Raw genomic sequence first — 19,706 nt, forward strand, 5'->3', positions numbered from 1 at the left:
GTTATTAAAAGTCTGCCACAAAGACTGGCCTAGGCATAGACAGTCACAGTCCCCTTCGGTGGAAGAACAGCAGCATCTTCTGAATACTACCGTTTTACTAGTCTTTGTCAGAGTCTCTGATGAACATCGTTTAAAGAGTCAGCGTTCTTCAAGAGTTTTTGAAGGCTTATAACTTTCCTTCCTACTTTTTCTTCTTTGGAGGTATTATCTTTTAGTTCTTGAGTAGTTTTGGGTCAGTAATACATTGTTTAAAAACTTTTTACAAACTTCAATACCTGTTTATTTTGTGTTTCGCTCCTTGGGGTGTGTGTATGTATGTGTGTGTTTGATTTGTACACCACTGCTATGGTGTATGCGTGGAGGTCAGAGGACAACTCGCAGAAGTCATTGATCTCTTTCTGCCATGTGGGCTTCAGAGATGGAACTCTGGTTGTCAGGTTTGGTGGCAAATGCCTTTACCTCTTGAGTGATCTCACTGGCCCCGCTACTTCATTGGTGATGACCATTCTAGGTATTAGCTAATTGAATTCCCATTCTCAAAGATGAACAATTATTACTTTTTTCTCTGTCTGGAAATACTACATATCTTCCTTTTCTTCTTTTCCTTCTGTTATCTTAGTACAGTTAGAATAATTTTAATTTGAACAATCTATAGTTGTTTATATTTGTATTATGATTATGTAAACATTGAGAGCTCAATTATGACTAAGTAATTGCTTATCTCTCTTTTAAAACAGTTTTGTTTTAAATTTTCTTGGTAGCCTATGTAATAACAATTAACTAAACCTTTCTCTCTCTCTTTTTTTTTTTTTTCCATTTTTCCTTTTTTGAGGCAGGGTTTCTCCTGCTCTGGAACTCACTCTGTAGACCAGGCCGACCTCAAACTCAGAGATCCATCTTACCCCTGCTTTTCAAGTGCTGGAATTAAAGGCGTACATCACCACCGCCTGAGAAACTAAATTTTGCTGGTTGTGGTAATTCATGCTTCTAATCCCAGCCCATAGGAGATCAAGACTGGAAGATTACCATGAGTTTGAGACTAGCAAAGGCTACATAGTGAGATCCTGTCTCAAAAAACCAATAACAACAAAACAAAACAAAGCCAAGAAACACAGACACACAAAACCGAACAACAGCGAAACAAAATGTAGCTAAATCTCTGGACCTAATCCGACTCATTAGACAGTTGAATCTTTCTCAGAAATCTTGCCCAGGGCAGTGTTGTCTGCTCCCGTCTGGACTAGACCCCTCTGTATCTAGTGTTCTGCAGCTGTACACAGAGATTGTTCTTGATTGAGCATCTTTAGAGAGCAGACAAGTGGGAGGTAAATTCTTCAGAGCAGGGGTGGATTTCTGAAAAGGCCTCCATTCTGACATTTGGCTAATGGTTCGGTGGCATGTAGAATTTTAAGCAGGAAGTAATTTCTTTTGAGGATTGTGAAAATGTGTGTTCCATTGTCTTCTAACTACCCATGTTGTTGTGGCTTCCCTAACATCATCCCAATTCCTGCTCCCTTTAGGTGTCCTCTTTCACTGTGCAAATGTGTAGGAGGCCTGGCCCTTACTGAGGTGCTCTTGTTCAGCCCCCCTGTTCTGGGATTGCACATGCTCCTTCACTTCCTGTCCCAGTTTGTATCACCCTCAGCACCCAGTCAGTCCTTGCTAATACAAACAGATGTCCCTTAGTTCTAGGAAATGTTCCGGAATTAATTTGATGACAGTGTTCTTCCCTTGGGGTTTCTTTGTCTAACACTTCTTTTATTTTTATTATATATATGTAATGTGCATTGGTGTTTTGCCTGCATCCATGTCTGTAAGGGTGTCAGAATCCCTGGAGTTACAGACAGTTGTGAGCTGCCATGTGGGTGCTGGGAATTGAACTTGGGTCCTCTGGAAGAACAGTCAGTGCTCTTAACCCCTGAGCTATTTCTCCAGCCCCCTAAAGAAAGAAATATTTATTTATTTATTTAGTTTTTTGAGAGAGGGTTTCTCTGTATCTTTGGACTCTGTCCTGGAACTCACTCTGTAGACCAGGCTGGGCTTGAACTCACAGAGATCCGCCTGCCTCTGCCTCCCGAGTGCTGGAATTAAAGGCGTGTGCCACCACTGCCTGGCTCTAACACCTCTTCTTGAGTGACTTTCAGAGATGGTCATTGAATTTTCCCCTCCTACAATCTTCTGTGCGTTGCTTGTTCTTTTTGGGAAAAAAACAAAAACAAAAACCATAAAGCATATCAGAAAATTTACATAATTGTACACTTTGAACTCAGAGATCTGCCTGCTTCTGTCTCCCGAGTACTGGGATTAAAGTCATTAAATCTGGCCCAGCTGTTGCTAATGTTTTAACATCAGATTTTTATTTTCTCCAGATTTTAATTTTCCTATATGGAGTAAGTGATCAGTCCTTAGTACAGTTCTTTTAACATTTTAACCTCAGAGACCTTTGTTTTTCAAAGGAATATGAGGTAATGTCACTCTCTCCACCTTGCAAATATACTAAGATTTGAGGTTTTGACAATTTAGAATCATGAAGCCAAATCCTTCATCTTTGACTTCTAGAACTGTCTCATGTTTCAATTATAATTAATGGTCCAGTTTTGCAAATCATTAATTTGAGTTGCTATTTCAACATAAAGGAGAAAAATAACTCCTAGGAAAAATAACTTCAGGACTGGAGAGATTCTCAGTGGTTAATGACACTTGGTGCTCTTGCAGAAGACCTGGGTTCAGTTCTCAGCATCCACACAGTGGCTCAGAACCACTGTAATTCTAGTTCCAGAGAATCCAGGACACCAGGCATGACATAGTACAAATGTACACGTGTAGGCATATTCCTCATACGTGTAAAGTAAGAATAAATAAATCTTTAAAAATAAGGGAAAATGCTGTCAGACTGCTTTCTTCTTGCTGTCTGGCTCACGGCTGCCGCCGCGTTGTCTCCACAGCACCCCGGAGCAGGAGCAGCTGATGGTGGTGTGGCTTAGCTGGATGATCAAAGAGGAGGCTTACTTTGAGAGGTGAGGAGCCGTGTGTGTCCCCTCAGTTCAGAAAGCTCTTATTCATCTCCTCCTTGGAAATTCACAGTTTTTCTCCTGTTTTGACAGTACATCAGGGGTCTCTGCTTCTTTTGGGGAGATGCTGTTATTGGTGGCCATGTATTTCCATAGCAACCAGCTTAGCGCTATCATTGACTTAGTCTGTTCCACTCTGGGCATGAAGGTAATTTTTAATAATCTTTTTTCTGAAAGAAAATGTGTCTAAACTGAACATTCTGTCATAGTATAAAATAAATACATTGTGTTCTTTTAAGTAGTTTTAGATGTTTGCTAGTTTGAAGTTTTATTAAAGAATTCCTAGAAAAATAGGAATTTTTAGAACATTTATTCAAACTTTATGTATGTATGTGTGTCTGTATGTGCATATGTGAATATGTATACAACTGCTGATAGAAGCCAGAGGAGGAATGGGAACCTATGGCGCTGGAGTCCCAAGCTGCTGTGAGCTTCCTGACATGGGTGTTAGGAACCAAACTTGTGTCCTTTGCAGGTGCAGTCCTTGCTGACTCCTCTTCCAGTCCTTTTTGTTGTTGATTGAGACAGGCTGGCTTGAACTCATGCTAGTCTCAATGATTTTTTTTTATTTCCTACGTAGATTTTCTAATTTATTATAAACTAATTTATTTATAAACTCATTTATGTAAATATACACATAGGCAGTTATACATCTGTATCTTAATATTTCTCAAACTGTTTAAGATAAAACTGTGGCAAGCAGTTACTAAATAAAAATGTGAGTCTGCTAAATACTGTCAGGTTATTTTTCGTAGATTTTTCCAGTATCATTGCTCACGTTGATGCATGAGAGCCCTTGATTTCCTGATATCTTACCATGCCTAGACAGCCCCGTTCTTTTTATCTTTTTCTTTTAAATTTATTTATATATTTATTTATTGAGATGAGGTCTCTCTATATAACCCGGATTGTCCTGGAACTTGGTATATAGACCTTGCTGACCTCAAACCTATAGAGATTGGCCTGCTTCTGCCTCCTGAGTGCTGGGATTAACGGCATGCATCACTATGTCTGGCCTGCAAATCTGATTGGTGAAGAATGGTCCCACTTGTTTTATATTTTGTTGATTATTAGTAAAGCTAGTTCTTTCATTCTTTTTGTTTTTTTGAGAGAAGGACTTGCTTTGTAGCTCAGACTGGCTCAACCTGTCATGTGATTTCCCCTCCTTTTCCACAGAGGTGCTGGTTTATAGGTGTGAGTCGCCACACTCAGCTTACTACACTTTCTTCTAGTTTACTATGGTTTTATGCTCTGCATTTAGATCTTTTTTCTCAGTTCTAGTGAACAAACACAGGACTTCACTTATACTAGGCAAGCACCCTTCCACTGAGTTATATATACTTCAGTTCTGCATTGATTTTAAATATTGTCCATTTGAAGTACATGGTGTGTAGTGTCACGTGTATAACAAAGTGTATATGTATATGAAATATGTATGTTTCTTGTCTCCATTTCTTGGATAAACCTCTTCTCTTCCCTGGTAGTTAGTGGTAGTAGCTATTAGCTAGTGCCAATAGTTAGTACTATTTATTAAGTAATTTAAAAATATGTTTTATCTTTATTTTTGACAGACATTCTCTATATTGCCCAGGTTGCTTCTGATCTGGGTTCTAGTTCTTTCTGCCTCATCCTCCCAGGTGCCTGAGACTACAGGCATACATAGGAGTACATCTCTTATGTCAGGCTTGAGAGCCACTTGTGAAAGAAAAGTTTAACTTTTGAACATTAATATTGTACATCATACCCGTTTTGGATAATAAATTCATGAGAGTAAATGTATTTCACGCAGTTTTCCATGCTGTTGGAATTCTTTTTACTGTTGTAGATTGTGATTAAGCCCAGCTCCTTGAGCAGGATGAAGACCATCTTCACACAGGAGATCTTCACTGAGCAGGTACTTGCTTTCGTTAGCTACTGACTAAACTCCTTAGAAGAATAAAGTGGGCTTTTTTTTTTTTGCCAGCTTCAATTTTTAATGATAATTTATTTCATCTTTAAACTCTCTGTGAATAATTCACTTAATGTAACTCATTATAAAACAGTTGTAGCACGAGTTCTAATTGCTCTTACTAAATAAAACCTGGAGTCAGATATCAGGGGGTGAAAGCTGAGAGATCAGAGAAGCAGTGCAGCAGCCACTAGAGACCTTTTACCTCTACTGAATCCTCAGACCAAAGGGGTGACTCCTCAGACTGCACTGAGCTCTTGTCTCCTCCTGCCTTATATTCCCCTCTCTGCCCAGCCATATCCCTTCCCATCACCACCTCCCTAGTGCTGGGATTAAAGGATTGGGACTCCCAAATACTGTGATTAAACATGTGGGCCACCACAGCCTGGCCCCTAGTGGCTTAGCTCTGCACTCTGATGTTTAGGCAAACTTTATTTGTTAAAACACAAACAAAATACCACTACAAACAGTGTATGTTGAGTTTATATATTCTTGAAAACTTTAAATGGTTATTTAGGGTGTGGTTGTAGATATTGGTGATCTATTCATGTGGGCTAACCATTTGGATTTCTCTGAGAAAACAGCATAAGTCTTTACTTTGGTTCCTTAGTCTTTTATTTATATTTATTTGGCTTTATCATCCTTGTCTGTGGGTAAATCCAGGAATAATTTTCTTTTCAGTAAGTTACTTATAAAAGTAAAAATTAGTTTTCACATTCATTTGTCAATTCATTCATATATATATATATGTGTGTGTATGTATATATATATATTAATTTCCTCCTGAGACAGACTCTCACTCTAAAGTCCTGGCTGGACTGGAACTTATTATATAGGCTAAGCTTGTTGTAAACTCTGAGCTTTTTGCAATCCTCCTGCCCAGCCCTCTGAGTGCTGAGATTTCAGGAGTGTGCCAGCAGGTCCAGCTCATATAACTACTAGAAAAGAAATTAGCCCTCACAGCAACCCTTCAAAGAGAAGTAACATGGTAGTCTTGTATTTTATCATGTCAAAAGTAGATGTGAAAGGTAAAGGGGCTTCTGTAGAGTAAATTAGCTAAGCTACTAAGCTATGTTTTTAATATCATCACATGTGCATTTGTGTACTTCTTTTTATTGCAGTTTTTTTGTAGTGTTGGAAATGGAACCATTGGCCTTTGTATGCTATACTACTGCTGTTCCACTGAGTTACTCCTCAAGCCCTTTAGATGAGTTTGTGTAAAAATAAATAGAAAATTAGAGATTTGTACTTAGGATTGTACTGGGGATTGTACTCAGGAATTTGCATGTGCTAGACAAACATCATAACACTGAGATGTATTCCTAGTCTTAGTGAGATAAAATCTCAGCAAGTTGTTCAAGATGGCCTTGAACTTGTGAACCTCGTGCTTCAGCCTTTCTTGTGGCTGAGATTGCGGATGAATGTCCACACCTAATTACTTTTTTGTCACTTGAAAACCACGAAAACGTTCAGAGACAAGCCTGTAATCTAACACTCAGGACAAAGAAGAGGATTAAGAGTTCAGGGTCACCATCCTTAGGGTATAGAGAGTTAGGGCCAGCCTGATCTCAATGAGATCCTGTCTTAAAATAAAACAAAAAAATTAAAACTTATACCAGTTGATTCTCATCATTCATCCTCATGGATGATAGTCTGTACACTATACCTTTTCTCAAACTAATTTTGAGTTTGTTATTTTATGTGTTACTATTTTATTATCTTAATGCTGTTTTTCCCTTTTAGGTTGTCACAGCTCATGCAGTTCGAGTCCCTGTCACCAGCAACCTGAGTGCCAACATTACTGGGTTTCTGCCCATTCATTGTATTTACCAACTTCTCAGGAGTCGGTCGTTTACCAAGCACAAAGTGTCGATAAAAGTAGGACTTTACATTTAAACTTTCAACTGTAACTGTAGTCCTTTCCTGTGGTTTATATATAATGTTTGGTAGTTAGATAAATTGCTAGTTTATTTATGTAGTTAATTAATTATTAGTATTAAGTTAATAATATAGTTTATTATTATTAAGAACCAAAATTTAGTTTTTAAAACAATATCATAACCTATTTACAAAATGTACAATATTATTTTTTTTCTCTCTCTTTCTCTTTTTTTTTTTTTTCAAGTCAAGTTTCCTCTGTATAGCTTTGGAGCTTGTCCTGGTACTTTCTCTGTAGACCAGGCTGGCCTTGAACTCACAGAGATCCTCCTGCCTCTGCCTCCTGAATGCTGGAATTAAAGGTGTGCGCCACCACAACCACCTCACCTAAGTTACTTTCTTTTTTTAAGATTTATTTTATTTATTATATATACAGTGCTCTGTCTGCATGTTTGCTTGAACGCCAGGAAGAGGGCACTATAGATGGTTGTGAGCCACCATGTGGTTGCTGGGAATTGAACTCATGACCTCTGGAAGAGCAGCCAGTGCTCTTAACCTGAGCCATCTTTCCAGCTCCTAAGTTTCTTTCTTAATCAGGGTGTTTCTCAGAGGAAATATCCCCTGCCACAATCTCGTTCTGATGGGAAGTCTTCCATGACACATACAGATCTCTACATGTACAGAGTAGGGACTGTTCAAAAACTCCGTACACCCAGAGCCAGGCTTCTCACTGTCTTATGTGTGTCTTTCACTGTCTTTTCGATTCAATGATAAGGACCTTTAAGGCAATTATAAAAGAGATAGTATATTTTAGCTCCCCAAACGAATGGTGAGTCCACTGATATGAAAACAGTTTAAAGCTTTACATAGTTCTATAGTTTTGATCTTTTTTTCTTTTTTCTTTGCCTTGATTCAATGCCGTTTTCTTCTAGGACTGGATTTACAGACAGCTGTGAGAAACCTCCACTCCACTCCACCCTCAGCTACTTCCTCTGATTGATGTGTACATAAACTCTATACTTACTCCAGCATCTAAATCAAATCCTGAAGCCACAAATCAGCCAGTCACAGAACAGGAGATACTTAACATTTTCCAGGAAGTCATTGGGGTAAATAAAATAATATTTCTGTTACATCTGTTACATCTCTGGCTTAGTCCTTATTTTTTTGTCCTTAGAGGTCTTATAGGTGATTCTGATTTCAAACTCAGATTAATGCATAAGTGTGAACCCTTGCACACACAGTTGTAAACTCGTACATACTATGCACACACAAATGAGATTAAATTTTATTAGTTTACTGATAAGGAAACATATAGTAGTGTTAATTACCAGTAGTTTGTCAAATAGCACTTATTGAAGAGTTCTTTTTTATATATCATTTTAAAAATTATTTATTCCTCTTTTGTATGTATTCCTGAATGAATAGTTTTTGAGAAAGTGTCTCACTTTGTAGTCTGGGTGGTCTCAAACTCATAATGTTGCTTCCTCAGTTTCTGGAATACTGGGATAACAGGCTTACTCAGCCGTGCACAGCTCAAGGAGTTGTGCTGAAGCCTCTTGTTCAAGTGTAATGGGTACCTTGAAAATTATGTACTGCTAAAGGGCTGTGGGGCATTTCAGCATCTCCAACATGGTGTTGTTTAGCTTCCTGGGAATCAAAGATACACTTGGATTCAGTTGTGGACAGTTGGGTGAAAATCTTTTTCCTTATTTTGCCAGGAAAAAGTTACAGTTTACGCAGACACAGTTAAATATACAGTATCTATTTTATGAATTGTTTTCTTTATGGTAATTTTATATAGTGCTTCCATTTCTTCTAGTCTCTGAGAAGCAGCCTGGTGGGAGTACTGTGGAGAAGCAGTAGCTGAAGCCTTGTGACATTTCCCCTGTCTTAAAGACCAAGAAAGGACGTTTCCTTTTGTGGTCTCAACCTTCCTTTTAGTGAGGGAGAAAGTTGTTTGAGTTTGCTGCTAACCCAGCAGTCCTCTCCCAGTCAAGCTATGCTTGGTGCAGCAGCACTGGATAATCTATCTGTTTTGAAAAAGAAAGCAGCTTGCGGTTTACTATGTTAAAGTTTTCTATCCCCTCAGGGTGACAGTGCCCGCCTTAATCAGCGCTTCAGTATCACGGCGCAGCTTTTGGTGCTCTATTACATCCTTTCTTACGAGGAAGCGCTCCTGGCAAACACAAAGACTTTGGGTAAGTCCAGCAGAGCTGAATGGTTCCAGTAGTTTGCTCACAGTCAGTCTGATAGCCCAGGGAAATCTAATGAGTAGGTAGTAAAGAGATGCTAGGAAGTTCTTTTAGCCTCGATTTCAGACCGTTGGTATCATATTGTGGGACTAAGATGCTGCATTATTTTTTATTTTAATGAATCTGATTTGAGAGAGGAAGGTCAGGTTAGAGACTTTGGGCCATGGCATAAGGGGTAGAAATGTCATTTGAAATGAAAGAACCTGTAGGACCTAGGTTAGGTTTGCGGGGATCAGGAGCTCAGCTTTAAATACGTAGAGATGTCTGTTCTTCTTTGAAGTGAGGACAGTGAGTAGCTAGCTGTGTCCTCGTAGATACAGGACTGAATGTCTTTTGCATCTATATGGTATTTAAAATTATGATATTACGATAGGTTCTCAGCAGTGGAGGTACAGGAAATCCAGGACAATATGGTGTCCTAGATGCCGAAAGAAGGAGGCTAGGAGTTAGTGATGAGCGCTGTCTGAGCGCTGTCAGGTGAGCTTGAATGAGGGAGGAAGATGAGGACTGGGGTTCAGCTGATGTCTGCACATAGCATGGTAGAGATCACTTTGCCTGTAGAATGGTAGGATGAGGACCTAATTATAAGGCCAGGCATGGTGGTGCATGCCTTTAATCCCAGCACTCAGTGGGTAGAGGAAGGCAGATCTCTGTTGAGTGTGAGACCGGCCTGGACTACAGAGTGAGTTCAGGAACAGCCAGGGCTATACAGAGAAACTTAGTCTTGAAAAACAAAAGCAAAAACAACAACAACAAAAGTAAATAAATAAAAGAGGAAATAAAGGGAAAGAAAACCTAATTGTAATGAATTCAGAAGAGGACTAGAGGACCCAGTATTATAGACCATGAGTAGAGAATGCACTTTGGGGAATTGTTTAAGGAAAAGAGAGAAGCAATATGGTAACTGTGATGGGAAATAAGGTCAGGAAAGGTTTATAAAAATTTTTTATTTTGTGTGTGTGTGTGTTAGTCCACCACATGTGTGGGTACCCATTGATCTCTGGAGTTAAGAGTACAGGCAGTTTATGAGTAACCTGATGTGGGTGCCTGTGCTTTTAGCCACTGAGCTGTCTGTCTAGCCCTAACTTCCTAAGATGACAAGGGTACGTGTCACTACTTGTTGAGAGTGGTGTCGTGCCGAGAGGGGCTGTTGGAGCCAGTCAGTCTCTGGAGTATGTCCTCCGATGATGGAAAGAGGTGGGTGAGAAGATGCTGTCCCTCACAAAGCTTTCCCCGGTTAGGGGCTTTTCTCTGGTCTAGTTTCTTGTCTTCCAGGAGTGTGAAGAACTTCAGAACATGTCACAGTGTTAAGACAGTTTTTGTCTGGAGGCAAGAGATTATTTGCCTCAAATATATTCCTACCTGTGAATTGTGTTGTAGTTCAAGCACTTTGCTAATTGTCCTTTGGTTTAATCCTTATAATAAACATTAGCAACCACCCGGTGGGTACAGAAGTTCAGAGGTACAATCTAGGTGGAATCCCATATTGGAGTGTTATAGCTGTTAAAACACACATGCATGTATTTATTGTTTGTTCAAAAATACTTACATGAGTATATTAATGTACATAGATATGTATATGAATGTTCATTTAGAAATCTTTTAGACAGAAGATAGAAATTGTACACATTTATGGGATACCATTGACTTAAGTATCCATCCAAAAGAAGATGTGTAGTAATAGAGGATGATTTCCTTTGTACTTATTACTTAGTTACAGTGTGAATATTACTTGCATATTTCAAGTGTTTGTTTTTAAAACACTCTGCATAGTACTTTATAAATTGGGCATGGTACTGTATAGTTGTATCAAAATTATCTCAAAACAGACTGCTTTACCTAGTAAGAAAAACATCAGATATATAATTTTTTGTTTGTTTGTTTAAGATACGGTTTCTCTGTGTAACAGCCCTAGCTGTCCCAGAACTCACTCTTTAGACCAGGCTGGCCTCGAACTCACAGAGATCCGCTTGCCTCTGCCTCTTGAGTGCTGGAATTAAAGGCATGCACCACCACCGCCGCCTGTCTCAGATATATTATTTAGCTTTCTGTTTTTGAGACAGAGTCTCTTAGAGACCTGGCTGGGCTTGAACTCTCTGTGTAACCGAGTTTTGCCTGAATTCCTGACCCTCTTGCCTGCACTTCCTGAGTGAGTCTGGAATTCCAAGTGTGAACCACCGTGCCTGGCTGCTGTCTCACTCCTCAGTAGCTACAAGGATGGCTTGTTTAACTCACCCTGCAGCTTCATGCCATCCGAAGAGGAAGTCTTGCCTTTTTCTACTCTGCCCTTCCACTGTATGTAAAATTTCCTCCTGGTCACCAGCAGAACAAGACTCACTGTTCATTGTCTGGTACATAGGAACCACCATGTCCAGCTAGGAAATAGGAAGTTTTACAGCTGTCAACCCTAGAGTTAAACCAAACATTCACAAAGGAAATGTGCTAATGGTTACATGTTTGTAGAACAATAGTATCTTCAACTTATTTGATTATTTATGTAATGTTGCTGGGCATGGTGTGCATGTCTGTAGCACTAGAGCACTCAGAGGGTGAGCAGTACTCGTATCTATGTTTGATCACTTTTTTTTCTTAAAGAACAGCAATAACCACCGAAAAACAACAGAACTACTGGGCTTCTTGGCAACAGATACCTCTAATCCCAGGAGGCAGAGAAAGGTAGATCTCTGAATTCAAGGCTAGCCTGGTTTACATAGCAAGTCCAGACCAACCAAGGATACGTATTGAGACCAGACAAAATTTATAAATAGTAAAATTTTACAAATTTTAAAATTTTAATTTAATGAGAAAAAACCCTGAAACTATATTTTTATTGTTTAGAGGTAAAACCACTATTAGGATTTTGCTAGAAAATCTTTTTTTTTTTTAAGATTTATTTATTTATTATGTATACAACATTCTGCCTTGATGTATGCCCGCATGCCAGAGCAGGGCACCAGATCTCAATACAGATGGTTGTAAGCCACCATGTGGTTGCTGGGAATTGAACTCAGGACCTCAGGAAGAGCAGCCAGTGCTCTTAACCTCTGAGCCATCTCTCCAGCCCCCTTTTCTTTTTGTATAAATGATGCATTTGTAATGTTAAAATTTTAATATATTTTATTATTGATTTCATTTATGTTCTGTGTGTTTGCTTGCATGAGTTTACATAGAGCATATGTGTATTTGTGCATGTTTGCAAGTGTCTAGAAGTGAGCAGTTGATACCAAGAGCCTTGCTCTATCCTCTGGGTCCTCCTGTCTGTGCCTCTGGCTTTGCAATATAGGCTTCTCCAGTCAAACCTGATTATTCTATTGGAGTTCTGGATAGCATCTAAGTTCAGGTACACATACCTTCACAGGGAGCTCTTTATTCCCTAATTTATCTTCCTCTTTTTTTTTAAATTACTGTGCGGGTATGTGTTGTGTGTATTGGCATACACATATCATAGTATGGGGGAGGTGTCGGAGAAAAGCTTTGTGGATTTGATTCTCCTCTTTTACCTTTATGTAGGTTTTTAAATTGACCTTAGGTTGTCAGGCTTGTGTGGCAGCCACTTTACCTGCTGAGCCATCTTTTGTCTTTTGAGACCAGATCTCATATGTTTCAGCTGGTCTCAAACTCACTGTGCTGCAGTGGATGGCCTTGAACTTCTGGTTCTCTTGCCTCTACCTTGCAAATGCTGTGAGTACACGTGTTTGCTGTTATGCCATATTCATGACTCAACCCCAGGGGATTGTGCATGCTAAGCAAGTATTCTCTCAACCAAGCTTTGAGTACATCACAAGCTTGAATGGTTTGAATATGGTTGGAGGTCAGAGGACAACTTTTCAAGAGTTGTTTCTCTCCTTCCATCTTGTGTTCGAGGCCATGTCTTGAACTTTTGACTGGTTGCCCCGTTTCCTACTTGCATTTCCTGCTAGAGTGGTGGGACTCAGACATGAGTCACTGCTGGTTTCTAACATGGGTTCTGGGGATTGCACTCAAGCCCTTGAGCACACTGAGCCGTCTTACCAGGCAACCCCAGAGCCTTCTAAAGCCTAGCAATTATCCTAACAAGTCCCTAGCTCTCAAGAAACTTCAACACTGATATTTCACGTTAAGTTGATCTTGAAAACTTAAGTAAAAAATTTTCATCTTTAAAAAAAATAATGTAAAAATATTGTTTTATTTTATGTGTTTGAGTGTTTTGCCTGCATGTATGTGTGTGTACTGCATACATGTCTGGTGCCTGAGGAGGTCAGAAAAGGACATCAGATCTCCTGGAACTAGAGTGAGAACTACCATGTGGTTGCCAGGAACCAAACCCAGGTACTCAGGAAGAGCAAGTGTTCTTAATCACTGAGTTATCCCCCCACCCCCAATCTTTTTTAAGTATAAAGTTTTTTAGGAGGTTTTGAGTTTGAGGCCAAGGACTTGTGCATGCTAAACCACATAAGAGGTTGAAACAAGAAAACCAAAGCCTATTTTAGACCATTCTGGACCACAGAGAGAATCTGTTTCAAAGGGCAAAAAGGTGGAGGTGGAGGAGCAAGATACCTCAGCAGGTAGACACCACATGCCCCACACAAGCCTCGAGGTGAAGACCTTTAGCGCTAGCCTTAGATCTTGATAAACAAATTAACATTTGAGTCCTTGTTGTGAGGCAGGCAGTTGACATCCTTGTACTCCTGTACCCTTCACAGTGGTGCTGAGATAGGCTGCTGAGTCTGTGGGAGGCACTGGGAAGCTGAGTGTTGGAACCAGGATACTGGAACCTATAACCGTTATTTGAGCTGTTTTCTGATAAATTCTTACTTAGTTTGTAAAAGATTTTTAGCAAACTAGAGTGAAAATTTACTAACTTATGTGGGTAATTGTATTAAGAGGTATTTGGTCTAAACAGACAATTATTTCATTTCTTTATTTATTTATCTTACACTGGTGTGTATTCATCTGTGCCGTGACACAGTGTAGACAGGGACTCAATAAGACAACTTAAGAGTTAGTTTTCTTATTCCCTCATGTGGGTACTAGGAGTGGGTTTACATCTTCAGGGTTGATGGCAAGTGTCCTTACCCGTCATTTTGCAGCCCCAAATAACACTCATCTACATCTTATTCTTTTAAAAAAAAGGATTTACATTTTGCCATTTGAAAAAGAATAAATAATTATATTGGATATTTGGATATCCTTTTGTACAATATAGGTAACCTGAAAATTTCATATATTCACATGGTTTACTGCAAAATACTTAGATTCGAATACAGAAGAATGAGCTAGAGGTGAGACGGCGATTGCTGGCAGAGACCGTGACTGTATGTGGCTACAGCACTCCTCAAAGGTTTGAGAGTGGAGTTAGAGGTACAGGATTTGGTGAACGGTGTTTACAGAAGAGGACTGTGGCTGCAGGATGAAGGTTGTATTAAGGAGATGAAAACTTAGAGGCAGGAAAGTCAGACCATAGTGACTGTGGGTGAAATAGGCTTTAAAATGGAATAGCATACAAAGGAATTAAGTTGCACTTATTAAAAATAAAAAGAGTAGATGTTGCTAACGGGGGGTAGGATATAGGCAAGAAGGAAGTCAAATTCACATTGCTTAACATCCCTTATATAGATAGTTACCAGGTATCATAAATAATGTATTCAAAGCTCTTTTTGTTTTTTAAAGATAGTGTCTTAGGTAGCCCAGGCTGGCTATAAATTTACTATTTAGCTGAAGATGCCTTGAACTTCTGATCCTGCCTCCACCTCCCATGTGCTAGGATTACAGACGTATGCCTGGAATGCTGGTGTTTCATGTATTGACTTATTTATATTTTTTATGATTTATTTTTATTTTATGTGCCTTCGTGTTTTGCCTGCATGTGTGTCTGTGTGGGGAGTGTTGAATCCACTGGAGCTGGAGTTACAGACAGTTGGTGAGATGCCATGTGGGTGCTGGGAATTGGACCCGGATCCTCTGGAAGAACAGCCAGTGCTCTTAACTCCTGAGCCTTTTTTCTCACCTGCTGGTATTTCATAATTTGTATTGGAATCATCATGCTCTAAGTCTGTGCTCATGACTGCTTTGGGCTTTCCTAATAGATGCAGGGAAGGTCTTGGCTGAGTTCTTTCAGTGCAGTACATTTCTGAATCTTGCCCTTGGTTTTCCCTTATAGCCACTATTTTCATAGTTGTTTTCATCTTTAAAACATTCATATATTAAGTGAATTAAAAGTAATTTCAAATTGTCTTGTTCCTGTTTGTTTTGAAAGTTAAGGGTTTTTTTTTTTTTGGTACTCTCTTCCTTCATACTTTTTGTCTTTTATTGGCAGCTTCCATGCAAAGGAAACCCAAATCATACTCTTCTTCTTTAATGGACCAGATTCCTATCAAGTTCCTTATTCGACAGGCTCAAGGACTGCAGCAGGAGTTGGGAGGTATTTGTTTTATTTATTTTTCTTTGCTAAAGTTTGTTGTATATATAATATACAACATACAATATATAGAGATATATAATAAGTTGTAGTCAGTGTTAAAAATGTAAACAATTCGCCGGGCAGTGGTGGTGTTAAAAATGTAAACAATTCGCCGGGCAGTGGTGGTGCACGCCTTTAATCCCAGCACTCAGGAGGCAGAGGCAGGCGGATCTCTGTGAGTTTGAGGCCAGCCTGGTCTACAAGAGCTAGTTCCAGGACAGGCTCCAAAGCTAAAGAGAAACCCTGTGTCAAAAAATCCAAAACAATCAAACAAACAATTAAGGAATGAAAATGATTTCTGCTTCTCTTACTAAATCCATTACTTTACCCCTACAGATCGCCTCTCCCCTATAGAACTGCAGCTGTTTCCTTATAGGGTGACCCAGATACAATTGCTGATATTTGGGCATTGGGGTACACACCTGCGATGTATGGGTGCCCACTACTTTTAATTTCCTTCATCTTATGATGAGGTTATTTGGATATAACCCTGCTGTAAGCTGTAATTATGTCAAATCTAAGATGCATTTGTGGCAGGTGTAGTGGCTCAACCTCTAATCACAGCACTCCGGAGGCTCAGGCAGTGAGAGCTCTGTAAGTTCGAGGTCATCCCGGTCTACAGGGGGAGTTCCAGAATAGCCCAGGCTACACAGAGATCCTTTTTCAAAAACAACAAAACATGTGCTCCCTTTAAGCTACAGGCACTGAGGCTCAGCAGTCCAGTGCACCTTGGAGTAGCGCCTGTTTTCCCCCATGATTGTAAGGCTAACTGAGCTACCTGCTGCTGCTGCCTGGCTGTAGCCTGAGAGTTTGTCTCATATTGCTACCTTGTAATGATTTCAGAGTATAGTCTTTACCATGTGTATATCAATTCCACGACGACACTATAAATCTAAGAACTCATTAATCCAACTATCTTAAAGCATAGAGAACATCAATTTCATGTGATTGAATCTAATAGATATTCACATAATAATGTATTAAAAATATGAATGATATTATATACTGCTTCCTTTTTTCATGTTTCTTTTTTTATTACTTGAAATTTGCACTGAGGGCCTTACATTAACTATATCTTCAACCCTCTGCCTCTTCTGAGGTCATTTTTCTTGGAGTCTTGGATAAGTATCATATCAGTTCATGTAGATTTTTTTTTTAAACTGCTCCATAATAGTCCATGAAACATTAATATGGATTTAATAGTTCAATTGTAAATATTATTAAATAGATGTGTAATAATTTTAGAAAGTCGATGTTTTTTTAATAAACCACCTTTCATGTTTCAGTGTGGTTTTCCTCTGTCTTTGAAGTTATGATTTTTCTTCTCTTTTATTGTTGTGGTTGGTTTGGAAGAGGAACATGAGCCTTTGTTGGACGTGGTTAGCCAGATGGCTGCGTTTATTATAGCTTTACATAGTGTGTTTCTAAGAAGTTGGAACAGGATTTGGCAGCACTGGCCAGTTAACATGTTTACTGAAAAGGGTCCGATATGTAGATAGGTTTGCACGTCTCTGACTGTTGGCGGCGGTTTTAGTTGTCCATGTGTTTAGAGATTTCAAGTTCAGCACACTTGGGTTGTTACAATGCCTTTTTGAGTGTAGAGTCCTGAGGTCAGCCATGGTGGCACATGATCATCTTAGCCCTTGAGAAGCTTTTTGTTTTTGTTTTTTCTCTTCTGAACTCCTGAAACAAGCTATGTGAAACAGCTTTCCTGATGAAAGTCACACAGTGGGGTAAGGTAAAGAAAGCTGGGAAGGTTTGCTGCAAGGGTCATCCTGAACTTACTGTGATTTAGTTTTCTTGGGACTTTTATTTAAAATGCTACACAGATTTGTTTTCTTAAATTAAAAAAAAGAAACCTTTTCAGCTATTAGCATTGAACTTAGACCCTCACACAAGTGAGGCAAGTCCTCTGTCATTTTTCTACACTTCAGTCTTTGTTTTGAGGTAATGTCTCACTAAGTTGCCAGGCTGGCCTTGGACTCAGTGTGTATCTGAGGCAAGACCTTGAATTTAGGCTCTTATTGCCTCTACTTCTGAACAGCTATGATTCCAGCTCCAAGCCTACCTAGAACTTCCTGAAACTTGGTATGTACCTGCAGAAGTGCTCTGGACTGCTGTTTCTGCCCTAGTTCCTAGCATGGTGTCTTCACTCTGCATATGCAGAAGGTTTCTTCAGTTCTGATGCTAGAGAGCTCAGAGTGCTATGAGAAACATTGTTAGCAACACTTCTCTTCCTTATGGCTGTGGACTGCTGAACATATAGGGTGGGGAGGATTCTGTGAGAGAGACTAAGAGTCCAGTTAACTTACTGTTTATTTTTGTTTTGTTTTTTGTTTTTGTTTTGAAAGGGCTGCACTCAGCTTTACTGCGTCTTTTAGCAACCAATTACCCACATTTGTGTATTGTGGATGACTGGATCTGTGAAGAAGAAATCACAGGGACTGATGCGCTGTTACGGCGAATGCTCCTGACTAGTAATGCCAAAAACCACTCTCCGAAACAACTGCAGGAAGGTGCAGTAACCGCTCATCTTACCTCTGATTACTAATGTAAAGAAGTGCTACGTAGCTGGAATTTTCTTTGCTCTGTCAACCAGCTCCCCAAATAAAGAAACCTATTATTGATTATAAGTGCTCAGCCTTAGCTTAGGCTTTTTAAACATATTTTTTAAAGTTAATTTAAACTATTTTTATTCATCTATGTTTTACCTAGGGAATTACTACCTTTCATTCTGTGTGTCTATTCTCCTGCTTCCTTCCTGCCTTGCTTGCTGGCCCCTGGCATCTCCCTGTCATCTCCTCTTCTTTTTTCCTCAAGCCTAAATTTCTCCTCCTACTTATTCTCTCTGCCTGAAAGTCTCACCTATACCTCAACTATGCTATTGGCTGGTCAGCTTTTTATTAGACCAATCAGGTGCCTTAGGCAGGCAAAGTAAAACAGCAACATATCTTTATATAATTAAACAAATGTAACACATCTTTACATAGTTAAACAAATGCAACACATCTTTGCACTGTTAAACAAATACTCTGTAATAGTCCTAGGCTAATTAAAATCTTATATTGTAAGCAGTTTGTTTGGGGTAAGGATTTTGAGCCAGGTCTTTGCTGTGCTGGGCATTTAGTTGACATGTTTGTATTGTTTCCATATTCTGTGTTCTATCACGAAATTTTTTAGAAAAATCCCAAAATTCTAATCCCAAATTAGAAATAAATGCAGTAGAACATGGCAGTCTACTTGCTGTTATGGGTGATGTTCCAGAGTAGTATCCCTGAACGCAAATAGTGTGAGCCACACATTAAAATTTCATTAGCTGTATTAAAAAGTTTCAGTTCCTAAGCCTTCTGAAAACAGTTGCACAACCACTGGAAAGATTGTCCTTGCATAATCTTTACTCCTCTTCGAGGTGACGCCATTGGCCTTAGCACCCCACCCAAATCCACTTCAAATTTTTGTTGTTATTGTTGATTTCTTTTTGCTGTTATTTCTAAATCTTTTTATATTTTCTCTTTGGGGCTGCAGATTGATCTGGGCCTTTTGTGCATTCCGGGCCAATGCTCCATCAGCTTACTCCCCAGCTCTTGAGGTCACTGTCTTTTCAATTTTTTGTACACAATTGAAGGAATTGTAAATTATCCAATGCTAATTGTCTTTGACACATGGATTTTGAATTTAAATGCAAAGATGACATGCAGTGTGTTCTTAACAGCTTTCGATAGTTTCTTCTACATTTCTTTTAGGTACTGTTGGTTTTCCTTGGTGAAGGACATACGTGACTGTTTGCCTTGAAGTAGTCAGTTGATCATGAACATTGAGGTATAGATAGTTACTGTGATCATGATGGCAACAAAAATAAATTTAAAGAATATTTTAATTTAATTTCTTAGTTACAGTATACTATTTCATATGAAATCAGAGTGTTAATGGGATTGCTCTTTTTTCATAGATGCTCAGTTTTCACTTAGGGTTTATTTTATGCTTGCTAGCCAGATGTAGTTAGAGGCCACTCTAGTGGAGAGACAATTCCAGATATTTAATAACAGCCATCTGCTGGATGCTTATTTCCTTCAATGGGACTCCTGGAGGAAAGTATTAAGGAGTTTGAAAAACTT

General features: G+C 39.2%; 1 protein-coding gene across 1 annotated transcript in view; it reads left to right on the forward strand.

The window, feature by feature from the left end:
• The window catches only part of Ints2 (integrator complex subunit 2), a 52,736-nt gene that overhangs the window by 13,489 nt on the left and 19,541 nt on the right, over positions 1-19,706 (forward strand). Inside the window, 8 exon segments of the mRNA XM_050119515.1 lie at positions 2,946-3,017; positions 3,105-3,219; positions 4,897-4,965; positions 6,763-6,897; positions 7,830-8,006; positions 8,990-9,098; positions 15,448-15,552; positions 17,943-18,107. Of these exon segments, the coding sequence (XP_049975472.1) occupies positions 2,946-3,017; positions 3,105-3,219; positions 4,897-4,965; positions 6,763-6,897; positions 7,830-8,006; positions 8,990-9,098; positions 15,448-15,552; positions 17,943-18,107 (947 nt within the window).

This window comes from Alexandromys fortis, unplaced genomic scaffold (assembly GCF_014885135.2).
Source record: "Alexandromys fortis isolate MF-2015 unplaced genomic scaffold, M_Fortis_MF-2015_v1.1 scaffold_173, whole genome shotgun sequence".
In the NCBI taxonomy this organism is placed as follows: domain Eukaryota; kingdom Metazoa; phylum Chordata; class Mammalia; order Rodentia; family Cricetidae; genus Alexandromys; species Alexandromys fortis.